Source organism: Moschus berezovskii, chromosome 23 (assembly GCF_049115385.1).
Source record: "Moschus berezovskii isolate FMDL1 chromosome 23, NW_MosBer_1.0, whole genome shotgun sequence".
In the NCBI taxonomy this organism is placed as follows: Eukaryota; Metazoa; Chordata; class Mammalia; order Artiodactyla; family Moschidae; genus Moschus; species Moschus berezovskii.
The window spans coordinates 41894044-41914285 of NC_142482.1; the positions used below are offsets into that span (position 1 = coordinate 41894044).

The following is a 20242-nucleotide window of genomic DNA, read 5'->3' on the forward strand; positions in this document are numbered from 1 at the left end:
CAGTCCCAAGCATCCTGTATAATGCGTAGAACCTGGACTGGTGATTCATTTCACATATGATAATATACATGCTACAATGCCATTCTCCCAAATCATCCCACCTTCACCCTCTCCCACAGAGTCCCAAAGACTGTTCTATACACCTATGTCTCTTTTGCTGTCTCGTATACAGGGTTATCGTTACCATCTTTCTAAATTCCATATATATGCATTAGTATACCTCTTTCAGGCTCTGGATTGAAATTTGGATCACAAAGAGAAGGCAGTCCTTGTATATAGGATAAAGTTAGAGTACTTTCCTTTATTAACTATGTAGAAATTTTTGTCTTAAACAATAGTGAAAATCTGAGTTAGGAGAGGAAAAATAAGAAGGATGAAAGAAATGAATAATAACTCTTATTTTCATTTATTTTATACTATATCTAATGAGATATAAATTGAGCAAGTTTAAAGTGACTTGATATACCTGTATATTGTAAAGTGATTACTAGATAGTGTGAGCTAAGATCTTTATCTTGTCAAATATTTATTCTCCTTAAAAATTTTAGAAAGCTTTATTTTTTGACTCCTCACAAATTAATTTTTAGCTGGAAGTGTGTGCCTTTCGCCAAGATCTCCCATTTCTGCTACCTCTTTGCCCCGGGTAACCACCATTCTTCCCTCTGTTTGCAACAAGTTCAGTCTTTCTGGTGCCACATGTGTGTGAGATCATATAATATTTGTCTTTCTCTTCTGACTTATTTCACTGAGCATAATGCTCTCAAGGTCCATCCATGTTATTGCAAAGGGCAGTATTTCATTTTTTCTCACTGATGAATAATATTTCTGTGGATATGCATAGAAATTTTTCTTTAGCGATTGACCTCTTTGGTCACTTATGTTTTTTCCGTATCTTGTCTATTGTGAAAAATGAGGTCATTGAACATGGGAGTGCACCTAGAATTTGGATTGCTGGATAATATGGAAGTTCTATCTTTAGTTTTTTTGGTGTCTTCATATTATTCTTCATAGTCGCTTACCAACTTAGATTCCCATCAACAGTGCATAGGTGTTCCTTTTACAACTTCACCAACTGTTGTTATCCTTTATTGTTTTAATGATAGCTGTTCTTTTATTTTCTTCCAGCCTCTTTGAGGAATAATATTTTCTTCTAAAAGTTTTATGAATTCATGCCTTATATTCAGCATTGCATAAGTTTAAGATGTATAGAATAGTGATTTGAGTTACATACATTATGAAATGATGATCACAATATGTGTGTGTGTGTATATCGTTTTTCAGATTCCTAATTTTATCGGGTACAAAAATAGTTGCAAAATATTGACTATAGTTTCCTCTGCTGTACAGTTGGTCCTTGTTCTATTCAGCCTTTATCTTGTTCTCTTCTAGAGATAGAAGAGATACAATCTTCTCCTCGGTTTTGACAGAAGTCTCAGGAGTCTTATTTTCTCAGCCCTGAAAGACTCTTGGAGCTTAAGTTCTGCCCCTCAAAGACGTATAGCTTAGCTTTTTAGCCCCTGCTACATGAAGCATCACAATTTGCTACATGAAGCAACTGCCTTACTGAAGAGGACTATGTGTTAGAGAACAGACCCCTTACCCTAGTGAGTTTTTGTTTCCTAAGCACAATGGATTTGCAGGATAGGTTATTCCATATTTTTGAAACTGTGGTCAAATCCTTTATGTTCAAATCCTTTATGGAGAATGACAGATCAAATGGATCCAATTTGGTTGAGTCTGTGGCTAAGGAGGAGTGACTGTACTTTCATTGGGAACTTTGGTCAGCTGTATCCTAATGCATCTTACTGGGAAATGCAATTCAGAAAAGGCTGCCTGGAATGAAATGATAAATTTTCAGCATTTATTTGCTGAAAAGGAAAAATGTAAGCATCTAGATGATTATAAAGTATGGAACTTATGTGCCAAAAGAGGATATGGTTATCAGTGAAGCTAGCTGTCATGGTTTAAAAGAAAACCCCAAGGGGTTGTTATAAAAAAAATCATATCTTCTGTATTACAAAAAATATAATCAGAAATCACTCTTATTCATTACAAGCAGAGGTAAAAATAGTACAGAATTCAACAGTTCAGCAGTCTATTTTCCCTTAAATAAAGAAAAATCCTTGTTCTGTTATTTCATTAGCAGAATAATACATGAAAATCCATGCAACTTACCATTATTAAATAAGAAATATTTAAGAAGAACATATTTGCACAAAGGTACACTGAGGTTACCAGACAATTATTTCTGTTTTTTACATTGTTTTATAAATTCTCTTCAGTATTTGCTCTTTTATCATATGCTATTAAATACTGAAAAATATTAAAATCTCTGGTAAGTGAAAATATCTTTGGCTACTAGCAAATTATACATTTTTGCATGCTATATTATACAAATACAGATATACAAACAAATACTCACAAAAATGTCTTTTTCAGTCAAGATAAGCTTAATTCAAGGCAATATAATACCCAGTAGTAGAATTTTCATCTGAAAATTATCACTATTATTTTTGTCTCAAGACCTGGTCACTGAGTATCTACATGGAATGAAGAGACCAGGAGACTAACAGGACACATGATCTTGAATTGAAATCTTCAAGACAAGGTTCATCTGAGTTGGCCAAAAATTGCTAATATCTAAACGCTGATGCTAAAGCTGAAACTGCAATACTTTGGCCACCTCATGCGATGAGTTGACTCACTGGAAAAGACTCTGATGCTGGGAAAGGTTGGGGGCGGGAGGAGAAGGGGACGACCGAGAATGAGATGGCTGGATGGCATCACTGACTCTGTGGACATGAGTTTGAGTGTACTCCGGGAGTTGGTGATGGACAGGGAGGCCTGGCGTGCTGTGATTCACGGGGTCGCGGAGAGTCGGACACGACTGAGCGACTGAACTGAACTGAACTGAAACACTTTAAATCTATTAATGATGGTCAATGGATAGAAGAAAGATCACTTAGAAGATAAACCCAAATTTTATGTGAAAGTAACAAAAATACTTAGTGTGATCATTTAGCATCAAAGTATTCTGCTAATATCTGGTTTATTTAAAACTTTTAAGAAGTAAATGATTTGAAGTCCAGCATCCATACAGAAAGTGCCATTACTTTAAGTTTCACGTTTGATGAATTTTCACAGATTGAATACTTTATATCACCAACATCCAGATTAAGAATCTCAACCTGACCAGAACTCCAGAATGCCCCTCCCCCACATATGTTCCAAGGGGGAACTCCCAGTCCCCAGGGGAACCACTGTTCTGACTTTCAGTACCAGAGTTTCATTGTGCCTGGGTTGAATTTTATGTAAATGGAATCACACAGTAGGAATTATTTTGTATCTAGTTTGCTCACTCTAAGTCATGTTTGTAAGAATCATTCATGTTTTTGTATGTGTAATTATTGTTCATTCCCATTATTGTGTATTCCCATTATTGTGTAGTACGTGATATACCATAGTTTATTTTTAGAACATCTTATTTAACATATATTCTCCCTAGCAAAAGGTTTAGCTCAATGGTTTAGCCTCTGTCTCACGATATGTCTCAGGTACCTAGAACACTATCTTGCACATGGCTGGTGCTGTATAAGGATGTGTTGGATTAAATTAACTAGTTTTTGGTCACTCAGAAATCTTCCACTGCAGAACTTCCTGGGCCTGCAAGCGCTGCATTAACTCTGTTTCATGTCTAGGATTCTCCTCATTTGTCTCCTTAGTGCCCCTTTGACTTCCTTGTTTCTCAAAGTGTAAATCAGGGGATTAAGCAGGGGAGTCACCAGAGTATAGAACAGTGCAATGCTTTTGTTCACATCCTGTGAATAGCTGGAAGGAGGCTGAAGGTACATGGAGGTGAGCGTCCCAAAGAAAATAATGACTACCGTTAGGTGAGAACCACAGGTTCCAAAAGCCTTCTGTCTCCCTCGGGCAGACTTTATCTTCAGGACTGCATGGGTAATGTGACCGTAGGATACTAAGATGAGTGACAGGGGGACAACCAAGAAGAACACACCGACAGCAAAGAGTTCAGCTTCATTGAGGGAGGTGTTTGTGCAGGCCAGTTTCAGCATCACTGGAACTTCACAGAAGAAATGGTCCACTTGGTTTTTACCACAGAGGGGAAGAGTCATGGTCAGTGCTGTCTGGACTACAGAATTGCTGAAGCCTAAGCACTAGACCGTTCAGATATGACCTCAATCAAATCCCTTATGATTATACAGTGGAAGTGAGAAATAGATTTAAGGGACGAGATCTGATTGATAGAGTGCCTGATGAACTCTGGACGGAGGTTCGTGACATTGTACAGGAGACAGGGACCAAGACCATCCCCATGGAAAAGAAATGCAAAAGAGCGAAATGGCTGTCTGAGGAGGCCTTACAAATAGCTGTGAAAAGAAGAGAGGCGAAAAGCAAAGGAGAAAAGGAAAGATATAAGCATCTGAATGCAGAGTTCCAAAGAATAGCAAGGAGAGATTAGAAAGACTTCCTCAGTGATCAATGCAAAGAAATAGAGGAAAACAACAGAATAGGAAAAACAAGAGACCTCTTCAAGAAAATTAGAGATTCCAAGGGAACATTTCATGCAAAGATGGGCTCGATAAAGGACAGAAATGGTATGGACCTAACAGAAGCAGAAGATATTAAGAAGAGGTGGCAGGAATACACAGAAGAACGGTACAAAAAAGATCTTCACGACCAAGATAGTCACGATAACGTGATCACTGACCTAGAGCCAGACATCTTGGAATGTGAAGTCAAGTGGGCCTTAGAAAGCATCACTACGAACAAAGCTAGTGGAGGTGATGGAATTCCAGTTGAGCTATTTCAAGTCTTGAAAGATGATGCTGTGAAAGTGCTGCACTCAATATGCCAGCAGATTTGGAAAACTCAGTGCTGGCCACAGGACTGGAAGAGGTCAGTCTTCATTCCAATCCCAAAGAAAGGCAATGCCAAAGAATGCTCAAACTACCGCACAATTGCACTCATCTCACACGCTAGTAAAGTCATGCTCAAAATTCTCCAAGGCAGGCTTCAGCAATATGTAAACCGTGAACTCCCAGATGTTCAAGCAGGTTTTAGAAAAGTCAGAGGCACCAGAGATCAAATTGCCAACATCCGCTGGATCATGGAGAAAGCAAGAGAGTTTCAGAAAAACATCTGTTTCTGCTTCATTGACTATGCCAAAGCCTTTGACTGTGTGGATCACAATCAACTGTGGAACATTCTGAAAGAGATGGGAATCCCAGACCACCTGACCAGCCTCTTGAGAAACCTGTATGCAGGTCAGGAAGCAACAGTTAGAACTGGACATGGAACAACAGACTGGTTCCAAATAGGAAAAGGTGTACGTCAAGGTTGTATATTGTCACCTTGTTTATTTAACTTCTATGCAGAGTACATCATGAGGAACGCTGGGCTGGAAGAAGCACAAGCTGTAATCAAGATTGCTGGGAGAAATATCAATAACCTCAGATATGCAGGTGACACTAACCTTATGTCAGAAAGTGAAGAGGAACTCAAAAGCCCCTTGATGAAAGTGAAAGAGGAGAGTGAAAAGGTTGGCTTGAAGCTCAACATTCAGAAAACAAAGATCATGGCATCTGGTCCCATCACTTCATGGGAAATAGATGGGGAAACAGTGGAAACAGTGTCAGACTTTATTTTTTTGGGCTCCAAACTCACTGCAGATGCTGATTGCAGCCATGAAATTAAAAGACGCTTGCTCTTTGGAAGGAAAGTTATGACCAACCTTGATAGTGTATTAAAAAGCAGAGACATTACTTTGCCAACCAAGGTCCGTCTAGTCAAGGCAACGGTTTTTCCCGTGGTCATATATGGATGTGAGAGTTGGACTGTGAAGAAAGGTGATCGCCGAAGAATTGATGCTTTTGAACTGTGGTGCTGGAGAAGACTCTTGAGAGTCCCTTATACTGCAAGGAGATCCAACCAGTCCATTCTAGAGGAGATCAATCCTGGATGTTCATTGGAGGGACTGATGCTAAAGCTGAAACTGCAATACTTTGGCCACCTCATGCTACGAGTTGACTCACTGGAAAAGACTCTGATGCTGGGAAAGGTTGGGGGCGGGAGGAGAAGGGGACGACAGAGAATGAGATGGCTGGATGGCATCACCGACTCTGTGGACATGAGTTTGAGTGAACTCCGGGAGTTGGTGATGGACAGGGAGGCCTGGCGTGCTGTGATTCATGGGGTGCGGAGAGTCGGACACGACTGAGCGACTGAACTGAACTGTAAGCCAAGCAGTTACAACCAGCTGCAAGCAAAGCTGGGGATGCACGATCACCATGTAGTGGAGGGGACGGCACACCGCTACATACCGGTCATAGGCCATGACCGACAGGCGGACACACTCTACTCCCCCAAGTCCCAAGGCAATGAAGAGCTGGGTCACACAGCCGCCATAGGTGATGGTCTTGTCCTTCCCCTTAAAGTTGGCCAGGGTCTGAGGGACAGTGCAAGTAGTTAAACAAAGATCCATAAAAGAGAGGTTGGAGAGGAAGAAGTACATAGGGGTGTGGAGGTGAGGATCCGTCGTTGACAGAAGTATAATGGTGCCATTGCCCAAACAGCTCAAGGAGTAGATGATCAGGATGACCACAAAGAGAGCTGTTTCCAGCTGGGGCTGGTTGGAGAAGCCCAGGAGAATGAATGCAGAGAAGGCACTGTCGTTAGCTCTTTCCATTGTACTCTGCTTGTTGGAATTAAGAGAACTCCTTACTTGTAAGCTGTTTGTTTAATCCACGTCTTTTCCCCCTGAGTAAGGAGAGTTTGTAAGGAAGCTTGAGGCGTTTTCACAGTTTCTCAAGGTGCTAGAGAGTTACTATGTAAGAGTATCTTCTGTGTTTCAGGCCCTGACCTAAGCATTTTCTATGCAATTCGTCACAACTCTGTGAGCTTGGCATTACCATGATTTCTGCTAAATATGTGAAGGAATTGAGGGTTAAAGAGGTGTAGTGATTTTATCAGAGTGATGTACTTAATAAATCACAGAGGCATGCTTCCAACAGACTCTAAAATATGAGTTCTTAACTGCTGGGATACTGTCTTTATAATGTATGAACTTCAAAGATAACTCAAAAGCTTCTCAAAAATTAAATCTAGATTTTCAAAATAAGTTAAAAATATGTACTGCCTTAGTCCTTCCCTGGATGATTGAAATATTTAAACTGGCTTTCTTGCTTCTGCTTTGTGTAGAGAAAAATATTTCTTTCTGAAGATGCACAGACAATAAAATTTACTATTAACAATATTATTCAAATGGGAGCTGTATATTTTAATAAGTGAAGTCATGGAGTCTGTAATCATGTCTATTGATTAGAAAACATTTACTGGAAGTGATTTAGAATTCACTGTATCCATAGTGTATGTTCCAGAGGGATTAAGCCTAAGAAACTCTCATTGTTACCCCTTTCAGTGAAAACTCAGCAAAGCATCAATGAGTTTTTGTTTTCCTTCTTTATGTGTTTTAAAATTCCTTAATATGATAGAGCAAATACTCTTTTTCAACTTTTTGTGTGCACTTCCTATAAATTCAGACCTCACATTAATCATCCTCTTAAATTATCTGGTCTTGTTTTAGAAATCAACCTCTGTCTGTCTGTATATATATCTCTCTCATACACAGATACACCACACACAAACTTTGAAGCAGGGTTTTAGAAACTGAATTTAGGAGTTAAAATCTTCTTGCATATTGCCAAAAGAATTAGCCTTCCGAAAAGAATTGCCTCACTTCCCTTCTGGAAAACTTCCAGTGGTTTTCAATTGCCTTCAACTCAAATTCCAAATTCCTCATTATGGCATACAAGAGCCTTCATAATCCTTTTCTTACCTTTCCAGTATTTTCTCTTGCTATGCTCAATTTCCCATCTTTAGAATTTTATAAAAAATTTATTCATTTCAATTATTTTTGGCTGAGCTGGGTCTTCATTGATGTGTGGGGGCTTTCTCCATTTGCGGTGCACAGGTTTCTCTTTTTGTGGAACACGGCGTCTGGGGCTGCAGTCTTCATTAGTTGCGATGCATGGCTCCATAGTTGTGGTTCCCGGGCTCTAGAGCACAGGCTCAGGAGTTATGGTGCACGAGCTTTGTTGCTCTGAGGCATGTTGGATCTTCCTGGATCACAATCGAACCCGTGTCTTCTTCATTGCTGGGGGATTCTTATTCCCTGAGCCACGAGGGAAACCCTCTCATCCTTAGAATTTCCCAACATATTAATACCCGAATGTTCAATGTCTATCTGGTTTTTCTCATTTTGAAATTCTCTGACCACCCCAACTAATTCTCCCCTGAAGATATTGTCTATTGCATTGCCCCACTTTCTGTCTTCAGATCACTCATTACTATCAAGAACTTTTCTTGTTTCTTAAAAAAAAATTCTTATTTATTTTCTAATCTGCCTCAATAAAATGACAGATTTACAGACCAGGAAATTTGCCTTTTTAAAACAAAATCATTATATGTGTAGAATAGTGCCTGACATACAGGAAAACATCAACACATGTTGTAATGCGTGCAGTTGAATGCAGTTGAATCAACATGTAATGTATGAATACATTAATATGCTTAAAGACTTAGAAAGTTTTTTCTTATATCAGATAGAAATATGTGTCCTCAGTGTTTATTTCATAGTGGTTTTTATTCCAGGGTATATAGCCCTGAGATTATGTATAAAATGTGTAATAATTATGTAAAATATATGCTATGTAAATATAGTATAGGCAAATATCTCTGAATATAGACATTTATGTATTTATTGTTTTGGTTTCAAGCCCCTTTTGTGCTTGTAAGATACTTTGGCAATCCCATGGACTGAATCATATTTGTCTTCGTGTACGGAAATCCAGTTTTATAAAATTAGACTTATATTTGCCTCTGATGAGAGACTGATTTTGGGGTAGAATGAGTTGCACGCCAGAGGATGCCAGACAACACCATCTCTGGTTCTATTACTGATTCTTCACCCAGCCCCACTGTCTTGTGTCTTAGCCAAAGGGATAGAGAGTCTGGTGGCAGAAGCTAAAGATACTGGAGGGCCTCTCTTGGGCTATTTTTTCAGTGAGTGAGTAATGAAACTCAATGGAAGAGAAAGGTATTCTACACAGAGATAGGCAAAGTGGAGAGAGGCACAGGTGCTTTAAACTCCAGAGAACACAGAGCTCATGCAAGAACTTCCTGGGAACTGCCAGAAACAATTCATTTTGCCCAGACTGCAGGGATTGTTTTTGTGTTTAGTCGCTAAGTCGTGTCTGACTCTTTTGTGACCCTGTGGATTGTACCCACCAGGCTCCTCTGTCCATGGGATTTCCCAAGCAAGAATACTGGAGTCTGTTCACCATTTCCTTCAGATGATCTTCTGACCCAGGAACTGAACCTGTGTTTCCTGCATTGGCAGGTGGATTCTTTAACATTGAGCCACCTGGGAAGTCCTAGGTGGGGTTGAAATAATAGATAAAACAACAGCCTGTTGTTTATTATTACTCTTGGGCCAATGGGCTGATACAGTTTCAGGAAACATAGGCTAGAGCTGTATCATATCACTAGGCATTGCTCTTGCCACCTAGGGGGACATTCAGAAATGCTTGCTGAAAAAGTCTTCTCTGACATCTGTGGAGACTTTAGCATTTCACTACGGAATATCAAGTGGGTAAACCTAGAGGGGAAGGCAGGCTCTGAGCTTTGCAAGAAGCAGAAGGAAGAAAATTATTAAAAGTCCTTCTTGTGAGGTTTCTTCTCTGTACTTTCCGTTAACTCTACGTCTGGCTGGCAAAACAAATCTCTGTTTTTATTATTTGCTACAGTTTCTATCTAGATTTCGCAGAAAGTTCTCACATGAACTCTGTTCCCTCTCCCTGGTGAGCAGAACCCTCTATTTTATTCCCCTTCTCATCTAAGTCTCTCATCACTACTGTTCTTCCAGTGCCTGCTTTGACAAAAATGATGCTTTGTCAGGCACCAGTGCTCTCGGAGCTGCCAATGTGACTAATGTTGATGCAGCCCTGAGATTTCTGGGTCCCACAATGCCAACGGCTTTCACCACTTTGCAATTAAAATGTAGAAGGCCTCTCTACCTTACAGTAGCTACCTCTAGTGTGTAGATCTTTCTCTTCTACTTAAAGAGAAATGTCCAAGAGAAAGTGGTCCCTGTGATTATCTCCACCTTTCATCAAAGACTCTGCCCTTTCACTCAGGGGTCTTTTTAGGGTATTGGGGGATGGCCAGGTGAAGTATGGTTTGCTCTTGGGCAGAGGACATATGAAAATTTAGAATTTAAGCTATTACCACTTCATGCTGTGTGGACTGAATAACAAAGATAACCTGTTTGCAGAGAGAGAAGAAAAAAGTAGATTTGAGAAAAAGAAAGTCACACAATGCTCATCTTCAAGTTTGATTCATTTCTTAACGGCTTTGACCAGGTAAAGGTCATTGTATTTACCAGATGCTCATATCAGGATGCAAATATCTTCTGGGAAGAGCGTTTGGCTTCCAAGTCAGCCTCCAGCGTAATGGGAAAAATAGACAAGAGAAAATGTTGCTTTTGCCTCCAGATGTAGAAGGATGAGAAATGGAAATATTCTTGTGGAGTGTATGTCTGGCTTTTCAGAACCTGAGTGACCACAGGACTTCCTTACATTGAAATTTACAGCTTCTTTGTAGCCTCTGGGAACCCAGTCTTTCTCAACTCCAGTAATAGTATTTATCCCCTTGTGGGTTTCCCAGTATCGACCCTGGGGATAAAGTCCCTGACAGACAATTCTCCAGGAGATTCAGGGAATTATAAGATGTGGAAGTTGTTAATAGGCTTTCGGGAAGGGTATTAGAAAATCCTTCCCCCAACAGGCCCTGAGACAACAAATATCAAAGATTCGGTTCAGTTCAGTTCAGTTGCTGAATCACGTCCAACTCTTTGTGACCTCAGGGACTGCAGCATGCCGGGCCTCCCTGTGCATTGCCAATGCCTGAAGTTCACTCAAATACATGCCTGTTGAGTCGGTGATGCCATCCAACCATCTCATCCTCTGTCATCCCCTTCTCCTCCTGCCTTCAATCTTTCCCAGCATCAGGGTCTTTTCAAATGAATCAGTTGTTACATGAGGTGGCCAAAGTATTGGAGTTTCAGCTTCAGCATCAGATCTTCCAGTGAATATTCAGGGCTGATGTCCTTTATTAGACTGGTTGGATCTCCTTGTAGTGCAAGGGAGTCTTATGAGTCTTCTCAACACCACAGCTCAAAAGCATCAATTCTTTGGTGCTCAGCTTTTTTATAGTCCAACTCTCCAGTTACCACAACTCCAATGACCATGAGTAGAACCAGACTAACAATGATGTCTGTGTTGAGGAGGGCTGAGGAGATACTGTGGAGGAAAGAGAAGGGGCCCAGACTTCAGGTTTGAGTCCTGACCTTGCTGAAGGGGTCCAGAAAGGCTCCAGCTTTATCTGAGAAGAAGCACCACCCCAGCCTCCTCCTGACCCCATCTCAGAGTGAGAGTCTCCTGAAGCCCCTTGTGCTGCACATGGCACCTGTATCTCTGCTCCTCTCCAGAAGGGACCACTAGGGACCCACTTCTGGAAGATTCCGTTCCCTGAAGGCCCAGGTTTACAAGCTCCATGTCTTGGGTCTGGTCCTCCATGTCATGCTGCCAGGTCAGTGAGATATCCTCAGGGTAGAAGCCCAGGGCCCAGCACCTCAGGGGGACCTCATGGTCAGAGATGGGGTGATGGGTCACATGTGTCTTGGAGGGTCTTTGGAGGATTAATCAGAAAATTCCCTTTTAGTGTTACCTCTATGGGTCCCTGAAGCAGCATCCTGTGACCATCCTGAGAATAAATAGGACAGTGGGTTTGAAAAGAAGCAGCACAAACACCAGACACCAACCTGGTCTTGGAGGCCTGGGCATGTTCCCAAGTCCTTGGAAAGTACCGGAGTCAGGGTGAGAGTCAAGGTAGGAGGCACCATGTAATGGAGAGAATACAGAGTAATGGTCCTGACTTGGGTGGAGACCGAATGACCCAGAAAAGCTGGAGTCAGGCCTCCAAACATGTCCTCAGGGTGAGAAATGGCCCTGAGAGACAGTCATGGGTTACAAGATGGCACCCAGGGAGAAGGAGCACCGCTGACCATTTATCTCAGGGATGGTTTACTGCTTCTTCCTCAAAGAGACTGGATTCCTTAATTGTCCTTCAGAGAAGTGGGGCCCCTGGGGAGTCACTCTCTTGTATGGAATATGAAAACCTGGGCGGATTCCTCCCTCTGCCGACAGGATGCTGGGGCACTGTTTCCCCAGGGACCCCACTTTCTTCTCCTTGTGGGAATCCAGGTCCAGCCTGAGGGGGCATCAGAGAGGCCCCGTGCCCCTTGTACCTGTGTGCAACAGTGTGTCCTTCCCATTCTCTTGGTGTCTGGGGAGCCAGTCTCTGCACTCCCCCTCCAGGTCATTCCTACTGTGACCTGCAGCACCTCCCTGCTCAAGTTTGAGCTTGGGGATCTGAGCCGCTGTGTCCTCTGTGGTCCAGGAGCACAGGTCCTCGTTCAGGGCAAGGTGATAGTTGCCATCGTAGGCAATCTGACAGAACCGGAGGCAATAACTTATCAAATATGCAATTATCCCATCACTTCATGGGAAATAGATGGGAAACAGTGGAAACAGTGTCAGACTTTATTTTTTTGGGCTCCAAAATCACTGCAGATGCTGATTGCAGCCATGAAATTAAAAGACGCTTGCTCCTTGGAAGGAAAGTTATGACCAACCTAGATAGTATATTAAAAAGCAGAGACATTAGATTGCCAACCAAGGTCCATCTAGTCAAGGCTATGGTTTTTCCCATGGTCATGTATGGATGTGAGAGTTGGACTGTGAAGAAAGGTGATCGCCGAAGAATTGATGCTTTTGAACTGTGGTCTGGAGAAGACTCTTGAGAGTCCCTTGGACTACAAGGAGATCCAACCAGTCCATTCTAAAGGAGATCACTCCTGGGTGTTCATTGGAAGGACTGATGCTAAAGCTGACACTCTAATACTTTGGCCACCTCATGCGAAGAGTTGACTCACTGGAAAAGACTCTGATGTTGGGAGGGATTGGGGGTGGGAGGAGAAGGGGATGACAGAGAATGAGATGGCTGGATGGCATCAGCGACTCGGACATGAGTTCGAACTCTGGGAGTTAGTTGGTGATGGACAAGGAGGCTTGGCGTGCTGTGATTCATGGGGTCACAAAGATCAGACAGGACTGAGTGACTGAACTGAACTGATACCTCTTTCAGGAGAAGATGGGGAGATGGATGTTTCCATATGTTCCCTCCACATTGAGCCCTGGGTTGGCAGGTTCAGGTAGTGAGTTACAGGCTGTTTCTTTTTTGCTACTGTCCTGTTGGACCCAGAAACGCAAGCCACTGACCAGGTGATCAGGAGTGTGCCCTCTGGCAGCAGCCCCAAAATCTGGGTGGCCATACGAGTGCACAAATTCTTTTCACAGAGACACCAGCGAGCTGGGGTGGGACAGAGGGAGAGCACGATGATGGTACCTGTTGGCTTCTCCGGTGCTTGGTGAGGATTGCAGTTGACCCCAGATGTGTGTTAGAGGTCTTAGCTTTTAAGATAAGGGAATAGGCTTCTTTCAGGGACAAGCTGGAGGTTTCAGTCTGTGTCTGTGTGCTGTTCCCTGGAGAGAGAGCCTCAGTGAGTCTGGGTGAGCCTGCTTCTCAGTTCATTGTAGCCTCATGGATTTCATGGACACAAACTGCATTGACTCTTGGACGTATGTTTTGGAGGCCCATGTCTCCAACTCTCACATCCATACAGGACCACTGGAAAAACCATACCCTTGACTAGACGGACCTTTGTTGACAAAGTAATGTCTCTGCTTTTTAATATGCTGTCTAGGTTGGTCAAAGCGTTCCTTCTAAGGAGTAAGTGTATTTTAATTTCATGGCTGCTATCACCGTCTGCAGTGATTTTGGAGCCCAACAAAAGAAAGTCAGCCACTGTTTCCACTGTTTCCCCATCTATTTGCCATGAAGTGATGGGACCGGATGCCATGATGTTAGTTTTCTGAATGTTGAGCTTTAAGCCAACATTTCCCCTCTTCTCATTCACTTTCATCAAGAGACTCTTTAGTTCTTCTTCACTTTCTGCCATACGGGTGGTGTCATCTGCATATCTGAGGTTATTGAAATTTCTCCCGGCAATCTTGATTCCAGCTTGTGCTTCTTCAAGCCCAGCATTTCCCATGATGTACTCTGCATATAATTTAAATAAGCATGGTGACAATATACAGCCTTGACGTACTCCTTTTCCTATTTGGAACCAGTCTGTTGTTCCATGTCCAGTTCTAACTATTGCTTCCTGACCTGCATACAGGTTTCTCAAGAGGTGGACCATTAATACATTTACCTTAAAGATTAGGTAGACACTGCCTAATTGGTTAAAAAGATGCTTACTCCTTGGAAGGAAAATTACGACCAGCCTAGACAGCATATTAAAAAGCAGAGACATTACTGTGTCAACAAAGGTACGTCTAGTCAAGGCTATGGTTTTTCCAGTAGTCGTGTATGGATTTGAGAGTTGGACTATGAAGGCAGTTGAGCACAGAAGAATTGATGTTTTTGAACCGTTGTGTTGGAGAAGACTCTTCAGAGTCCCTGGACTGCAAGGAGATCCAACCAGTCCTTCCTAAAGGATATCAGTCCTGGGTAGTCATTGGAAGGACTGATATTGAAGTTCCAATATTTTGGCCACCTGATGCAAACAGCTGACTCATTTGAAAAGACCCTGATTTTGCGAAAGATTGTGGCAGGAGGAGAGGGGGATGACAGAGGATGACATAGCTGGATGTCATCATCGACTCAATGGACATGAGTTTGCGTAAGATTCACGAGTTGGTGATGGCCAGGGATACCTGGTCTGCTGCAGTTCATGGGGTCCCAAGGAGTCAGACATGACTGAGTGACTGAACTGAACTGAACTGAATTGGTAACTCTGTGATCCCTAAAAGTTGTTTATGAATATTAGATAAAAATTAATTTGCATTTAAAATTAAATAACTGAATGACTTCTTACTTATATATGGAGAATATATATATATACTTTTGCAATTATATAAAAAAGTCTCACATGTTTAGTAAAATATCTAAGCTATTAAAAGAGGAGAACTAAGACAATTGGGAAGTTTAGGGAATTATCTGAGCTCTGTCATTTATGAGAAGTTATAAAAGAGGCAGATTAAATTTTCTCTTACATTCTCCTTGATATTCATTTTCCCTGAGGATTGTCATTTCTGGGCAGCTAGGTAATCAGCTAATTAACGGTACAGGACAAACATTCCCCAGAGTCTTCAGCCAGGTAAACCATTTTCACCAGACCAGTTTTACTGCAGTTTCATACTAATCTCATGCTTTCATAATGAGCTTTCCGTCATAGAGCCAAACATTATATTCAGAAGGAATCCTGAGAGTTTGAAATTTCCTTCCTATGTCATCCTACCAGCTAGGCACAATGCCGATCTTCAGTATTGTGTGAAGGTATTTGACGTTATCAAGAGAAAGCATCTTCTTGCTTAAGGAAAACTTAAGGATATTCCAGTGTTGATAGAGTCAACTTATGTACTCACTGCATGCAACCTGTATCCTTAGTCTACATACTGAGGTGTCAATGCCCAGTACTGTATTGAAGGCAGGAACTGAAAATGAGGTTCAGTTCAGTTCAGTTCAGTCGCTCAGTCGTGTCTGACTGCGACCCCATGAATCACAGCACGCCAGGCCTCCCTGTCCATCACCAACTCCCGGAGTTCACTCAAACTCATGTCCATCGAGTCGGTGATGCCATCCAGCCATTTTATTCTCTGTCGTCCCCGTCTCCTCCCGCCCCCAATCCCTCCCAGCATCAGAGTCTTTTCCAGTAAGTCAACTTGTTGCATGAGGTGCTTCATCTGATTTAATAAAATCCCATTATGTGAGCAGCCTTCGAGGCACAAAGACTTATAACCAGTGGAGCAGGTAAAAGCAACAGTGAACATGGATTTCAGTTCAGTTCAGTTCAGTTCAATCGCTCAGTCATGTCCGACTCTCTGCGACCCCATGAATCACAGCATGCCAGGCCTCCCTGTCCATCACCAACTCCCGGAGTTCACTCAAACTCATGTCCACAGAGTCGGTGATGCCATCCAGCCATCTCATTCTCGGTCGTCCCCTTCTCCTCCCGCCCCCAACCTTTCCCAGCGTCAGAGTCTTTTCCAGTGAGTCAACTTGTTGCATGAGGTGGCCAAAGTATTGCAGTTTCAGCTTTAGCATCAGTCCTTCCAATGAACACCCAGGACTGATCTCCTTTAGAACATGGATTTAGAATACCCATATTTAGAGTGTACTTCAACTTGTTCACTATACGACTTTTGATAACATGGCTTCTATGAATTTAATATTAAATTATAGTGAACCTCAATTAGCATCATACTGTGAGATTATCTGTAGGATGCAAATATTAAGCAGTATTACTAGTATAATTTTTAGGATCACTCTACTGTCATTGCCTTCAGTATATGTGGACAAATGGCATTTTTGTGGACAGGCATGTGTTAGGATACAGTGGATACATGGAATTCCCTGCTTCTCTTGCTTCGTCTATAAGTCATTTCCCTCTCCCAGAGAAAATAAGACACTAATATCATTTAGTGCACAGTCTCGAAAGGTCCTTATTTTCAGTATCACATAAAATGCACATTCCTGTTAAAGATTACTCTAAACACTGCACTTTGCTTTCGGTGAGTAAAACTGGTGGCACATAGCTCTGAAGAAGTTATACCATCTTTAATTGCCTTGTCAAAATAGACACACATACCCAAGTACTGGTGACTTTGCTCTTGTGTCTTTGGAAGTCTTCCAGACCTTTGACAGGGAACCACATTTAACATCTTGCAACAACCCACAAGGGAATGTAATCTATAGGGAAAAAGAGAGTCATTATGCTATACACTCAAAACTATTGCAATACCTATTGCAAAACAACTACACCTCAATTGAAAATAATAATAATAATTGCCACCATGCATTTTACATAGTGCAGTGCTTTTGAAGCACATCCATAATTTTTGACACTTGTTCAAAAGGAGGAAGGGTCTAATTCTTCTCCCAGTGATTATGGGCTGGTAGCAGCAACTCCGGAGAAGGCAATGGCAAGCCACTCCAGTACTATTGTCTAGAAAATCCCATGGATGGAGGAACCTGGTGGGCTGCAGTCCGTGGGGTCGCTAAGGGTTGGACACGACTGAGCGACTTCACTTTCCCTTTTCACTTTCACACATTGGAGAAGGAAATGGCAACCCACTCCAGTGTTCTTGCCTGGAGAATTCCAGGGATGGGGGAGCCTGGTGGGCTTCCATCTATGGGGTCACACAGAGTCGGACACGACTGAAGTGACTTAGCAGCAGCAGCAGCAGCAATTCACTTATAGTGAATAGAAGCCAGTGGAAGTGATGAGGTGTGACTCTCAGGGTCAGACTAGTAGAAGTGATACAGCTGCACCTGTCTGTTTGTCTCAGAACATGTGCCTTAGGTGTCCTGATCCCTCAGTGACCTTGCAGGGGTCCTTCAGGAAGGCCAGGTGGGGAGGTCCCTTGGGGACAGGGGAGATACCTGGGGAGTCCCAGCTGCCCCAGCCCCTGATGTTTGTCTCCCAGTCCCTGGAACCAGACATGGGAATGGGGAAGCCTTCAAAGTGACCCCAGTTCTAGCCACCAACTGACTGCAACCTTGTGAGAGACCACAAGTGACAATAGCCCAGCTCAGTTGCTTTCAAATTCCTGACCAACAACATCGACAAGAGCTAGTTTACAACTATGGCTGTTTTATCACTAAAATTTGAACTGATTTGTCATGTATTGATACATAAAAATACACATGTTATCATCTAAGAACACAATGATAGGTATTGTAAGCTCGGTTTCAGAAATGAGAAAAACTAAAGTTTAGAGAACTTAAGAAATTCAAGGCTCCTTTGGCAAGATGGCGGGGGGTGAGGAGTCGGGTGTGACCATGAGTCAGCCACATCTTTCTTGCCAGGATCTCTCCACATTGGATGTTACCAGGTTGACACCACTCTCGTATGAAGTTATCAGCAGACAAGCCACAATTAATATAGGTACAATTGGTCACATTGCTCATGGAAAATCTACCGTGGTAAAAGCTATTTCTGGAGTTCACACTGTCAGATTCAAAAATGAACTGGAAAAAAATATTACAATCAAGCTTGGGTATGCTAATGCCAAGACATGTTTCCTTTGTTGACTGTCCTGGTCATGATATTTTGATGGCTACTATGCTGAATGGTGCAGCAATGATGGATGCAGCTCTTCTGTTAATAGCTGGTAATGAATCCTGTCCTCAGCCTCAGACTTCTGAACTGCCATAGAAATTATGAAACTGAAGCATATTTTGGTTTTGCAAAGTAAAATTGATTTGGTAAAAGAAAGTCAGGCTAAAGAACAGTATGAACAGATCCTTGCATTTGTACAAGGTACAGTAGCAGAAGGAGCTCCTATTATTCCAATTTCTGCTCAACTAAAATATAATATTGAAGTTGTCTGTGAGTATATTGTTAAGAAAATTCCAGTACCTCTCAGAGACTTTACTTCAGAACCCCGACTTACTGTTATTAGGTCCTTTGATGTCAACAAACCTGGCTGTGAAGTTAATGATCTTAAAGGTGGTGTGGCTGGTGGTAGTATTTTAAAAGGAGTGTTAAAGGTGAGCCAGGAAATAGAAGTCAGACCTGGTATTGTTTCCAAAGATAGTGAAGGAAAACTCATGTGTAAACCAATCTTTTCCAAAATTGTATCACTTTTTGCGGAACACAATGATCTTCAGTATGCTGCTCCAGGTGGTCTTATTGGAGTTGGACCAAAAATTGACCCTACTTTGTGCCGGGCTGATAGAATGGTGGGGTAGGTGCTTGGTGCAGTTGGAGCTTTACCAGAGATTTTCACAGAATTGGAAATTTCCTATTTTCTACTTAGACGACTTTTTGGTGTACGCACAGAAGGAGACAAGAAAGCAGCAAAGGTACAAAAGTTGTCCAAGAATGAAGTACTCATGGTGAATATAGGATCACTTTCAACAGGAGGAAGAGTTAGTGCCGTCAAGGCTGATTTGGGTAAAATAGTTCTCACTAATCCTGTGTGCACGGAAGTGGGAGAAAAAATAGCTCTTAGCCGAAGAGTTGAGAAACATTGGCATTTAATTGGTTGGGGTCAGATAAGAAGAGGAGTAACCATCAAGCCAACAGTAGATGATCAATGAAGATTATCAGTTAAATAATATATTTGGATGAAATCAGAATTTCTCTTCACAACCTAGTGGCATAATTTCAAAACAGTACTAGCAAATACATTTCATTTCTTTAGTAGAGCTGTTTTCATTTTTTTCTGATGAGAATTAGTTTTTATTCTAAAATAATAGGGTCAATGATAAGTTTAAGAATTAGCATGTTGATGGGTTCAACCCACATTTTAGCAGTGTCACTTGTGCATCAGTTCAGGTTTCAAATGAAGCTGCTATTACAACCAGCCTTTGCTAGAGTACGCATACCAGTGAACCTGTTTGAAATAAAGTTTTTCTCGGGGAGCATGGGAAGATGGCGGAGGAATAGGACGGGGCGGCCACTTTCCCCCCAACAAAATCAACAAAAGAACATCTGAACGCTGAGTAAATCCCACAAAAAAACTTCTGAATACCGGCAGAGGACATCAGGCACTCAGTAAAGCAGCCCATAGTCTTCGAAAGGAGGTAGGAAATAGATAAAAAGATAAAAAGAGAGACAAAAGAGGGAGGGACGGAGCTCCCTCCCGGGAAGGGAGGCTTAAAAAAAATAAAAAAGAGAGAGAGAAGTTTCCAAACACCTGGAAACACTGGCGAGTGGAACCTCAGAGGGCCGCATAACTGGGAGACAAAAGATATAAATAATTAAAACTCACAGACTAAGTGCCCAGAGGAAACTCTCAGCGGAGAAGCAGCGCAGACGCCCGCGCCCCTCACTAGCGGGCGGGGGCTGGGCAGGGAGGCGCCGGCAGCAGCGCTTAGAGGGAGAACTGGCGGCGGCACATAGAGGGAGAGCGGCTGTGCGCTTGGAGGGAGAACTGGCGGCTGTGCGCTTGGAGGGAGAACCGGCAGCTGCGCTTAGAGGGAGAACCGGGCTTGGGCGCCCCAGGGCAGACTGAGGGCTCGAACTTGGGAT

General features: G+C 42.3%; 1 protein-coding gene and 1 pseudogene across 1 annotated transcript; one reads left to right on the top strand and one right to left on the bottom strand.

Annotated features, from left to right (window-relative positions):
- Positions 1–3677: 3677 nt before the first annotated feature.
- On the bottom strand, positions 3678–6706 carry LOC148774181 (olfactory receptor 2B8-like). Its single transcript, XM_088831478.1, has 2 exons — positions 6254–6706; positions 3678–4175 (listed from the first exon to the last, which is right to left on the bottom strand). The coding sequence occupies exons 1-2, from the start codon at positions 6704–6706 to the stop codon at positions 3678–3680; spliced, it is 951 nt and encodes a 316-aa protein (XP_088687604.1).
- Positions 6707–18015: 11309 nt separating this feature from the next.
- On the top strand, positions 18016–19531 carry LOC129550929 (eukaryotic translation initiation factor 2 subunit 3, Y-linked pseudogene; annotated as a pseudogene).
- The last annotated feature ends 711 nt before the right edge of the window (positions 19532–20242 follow it).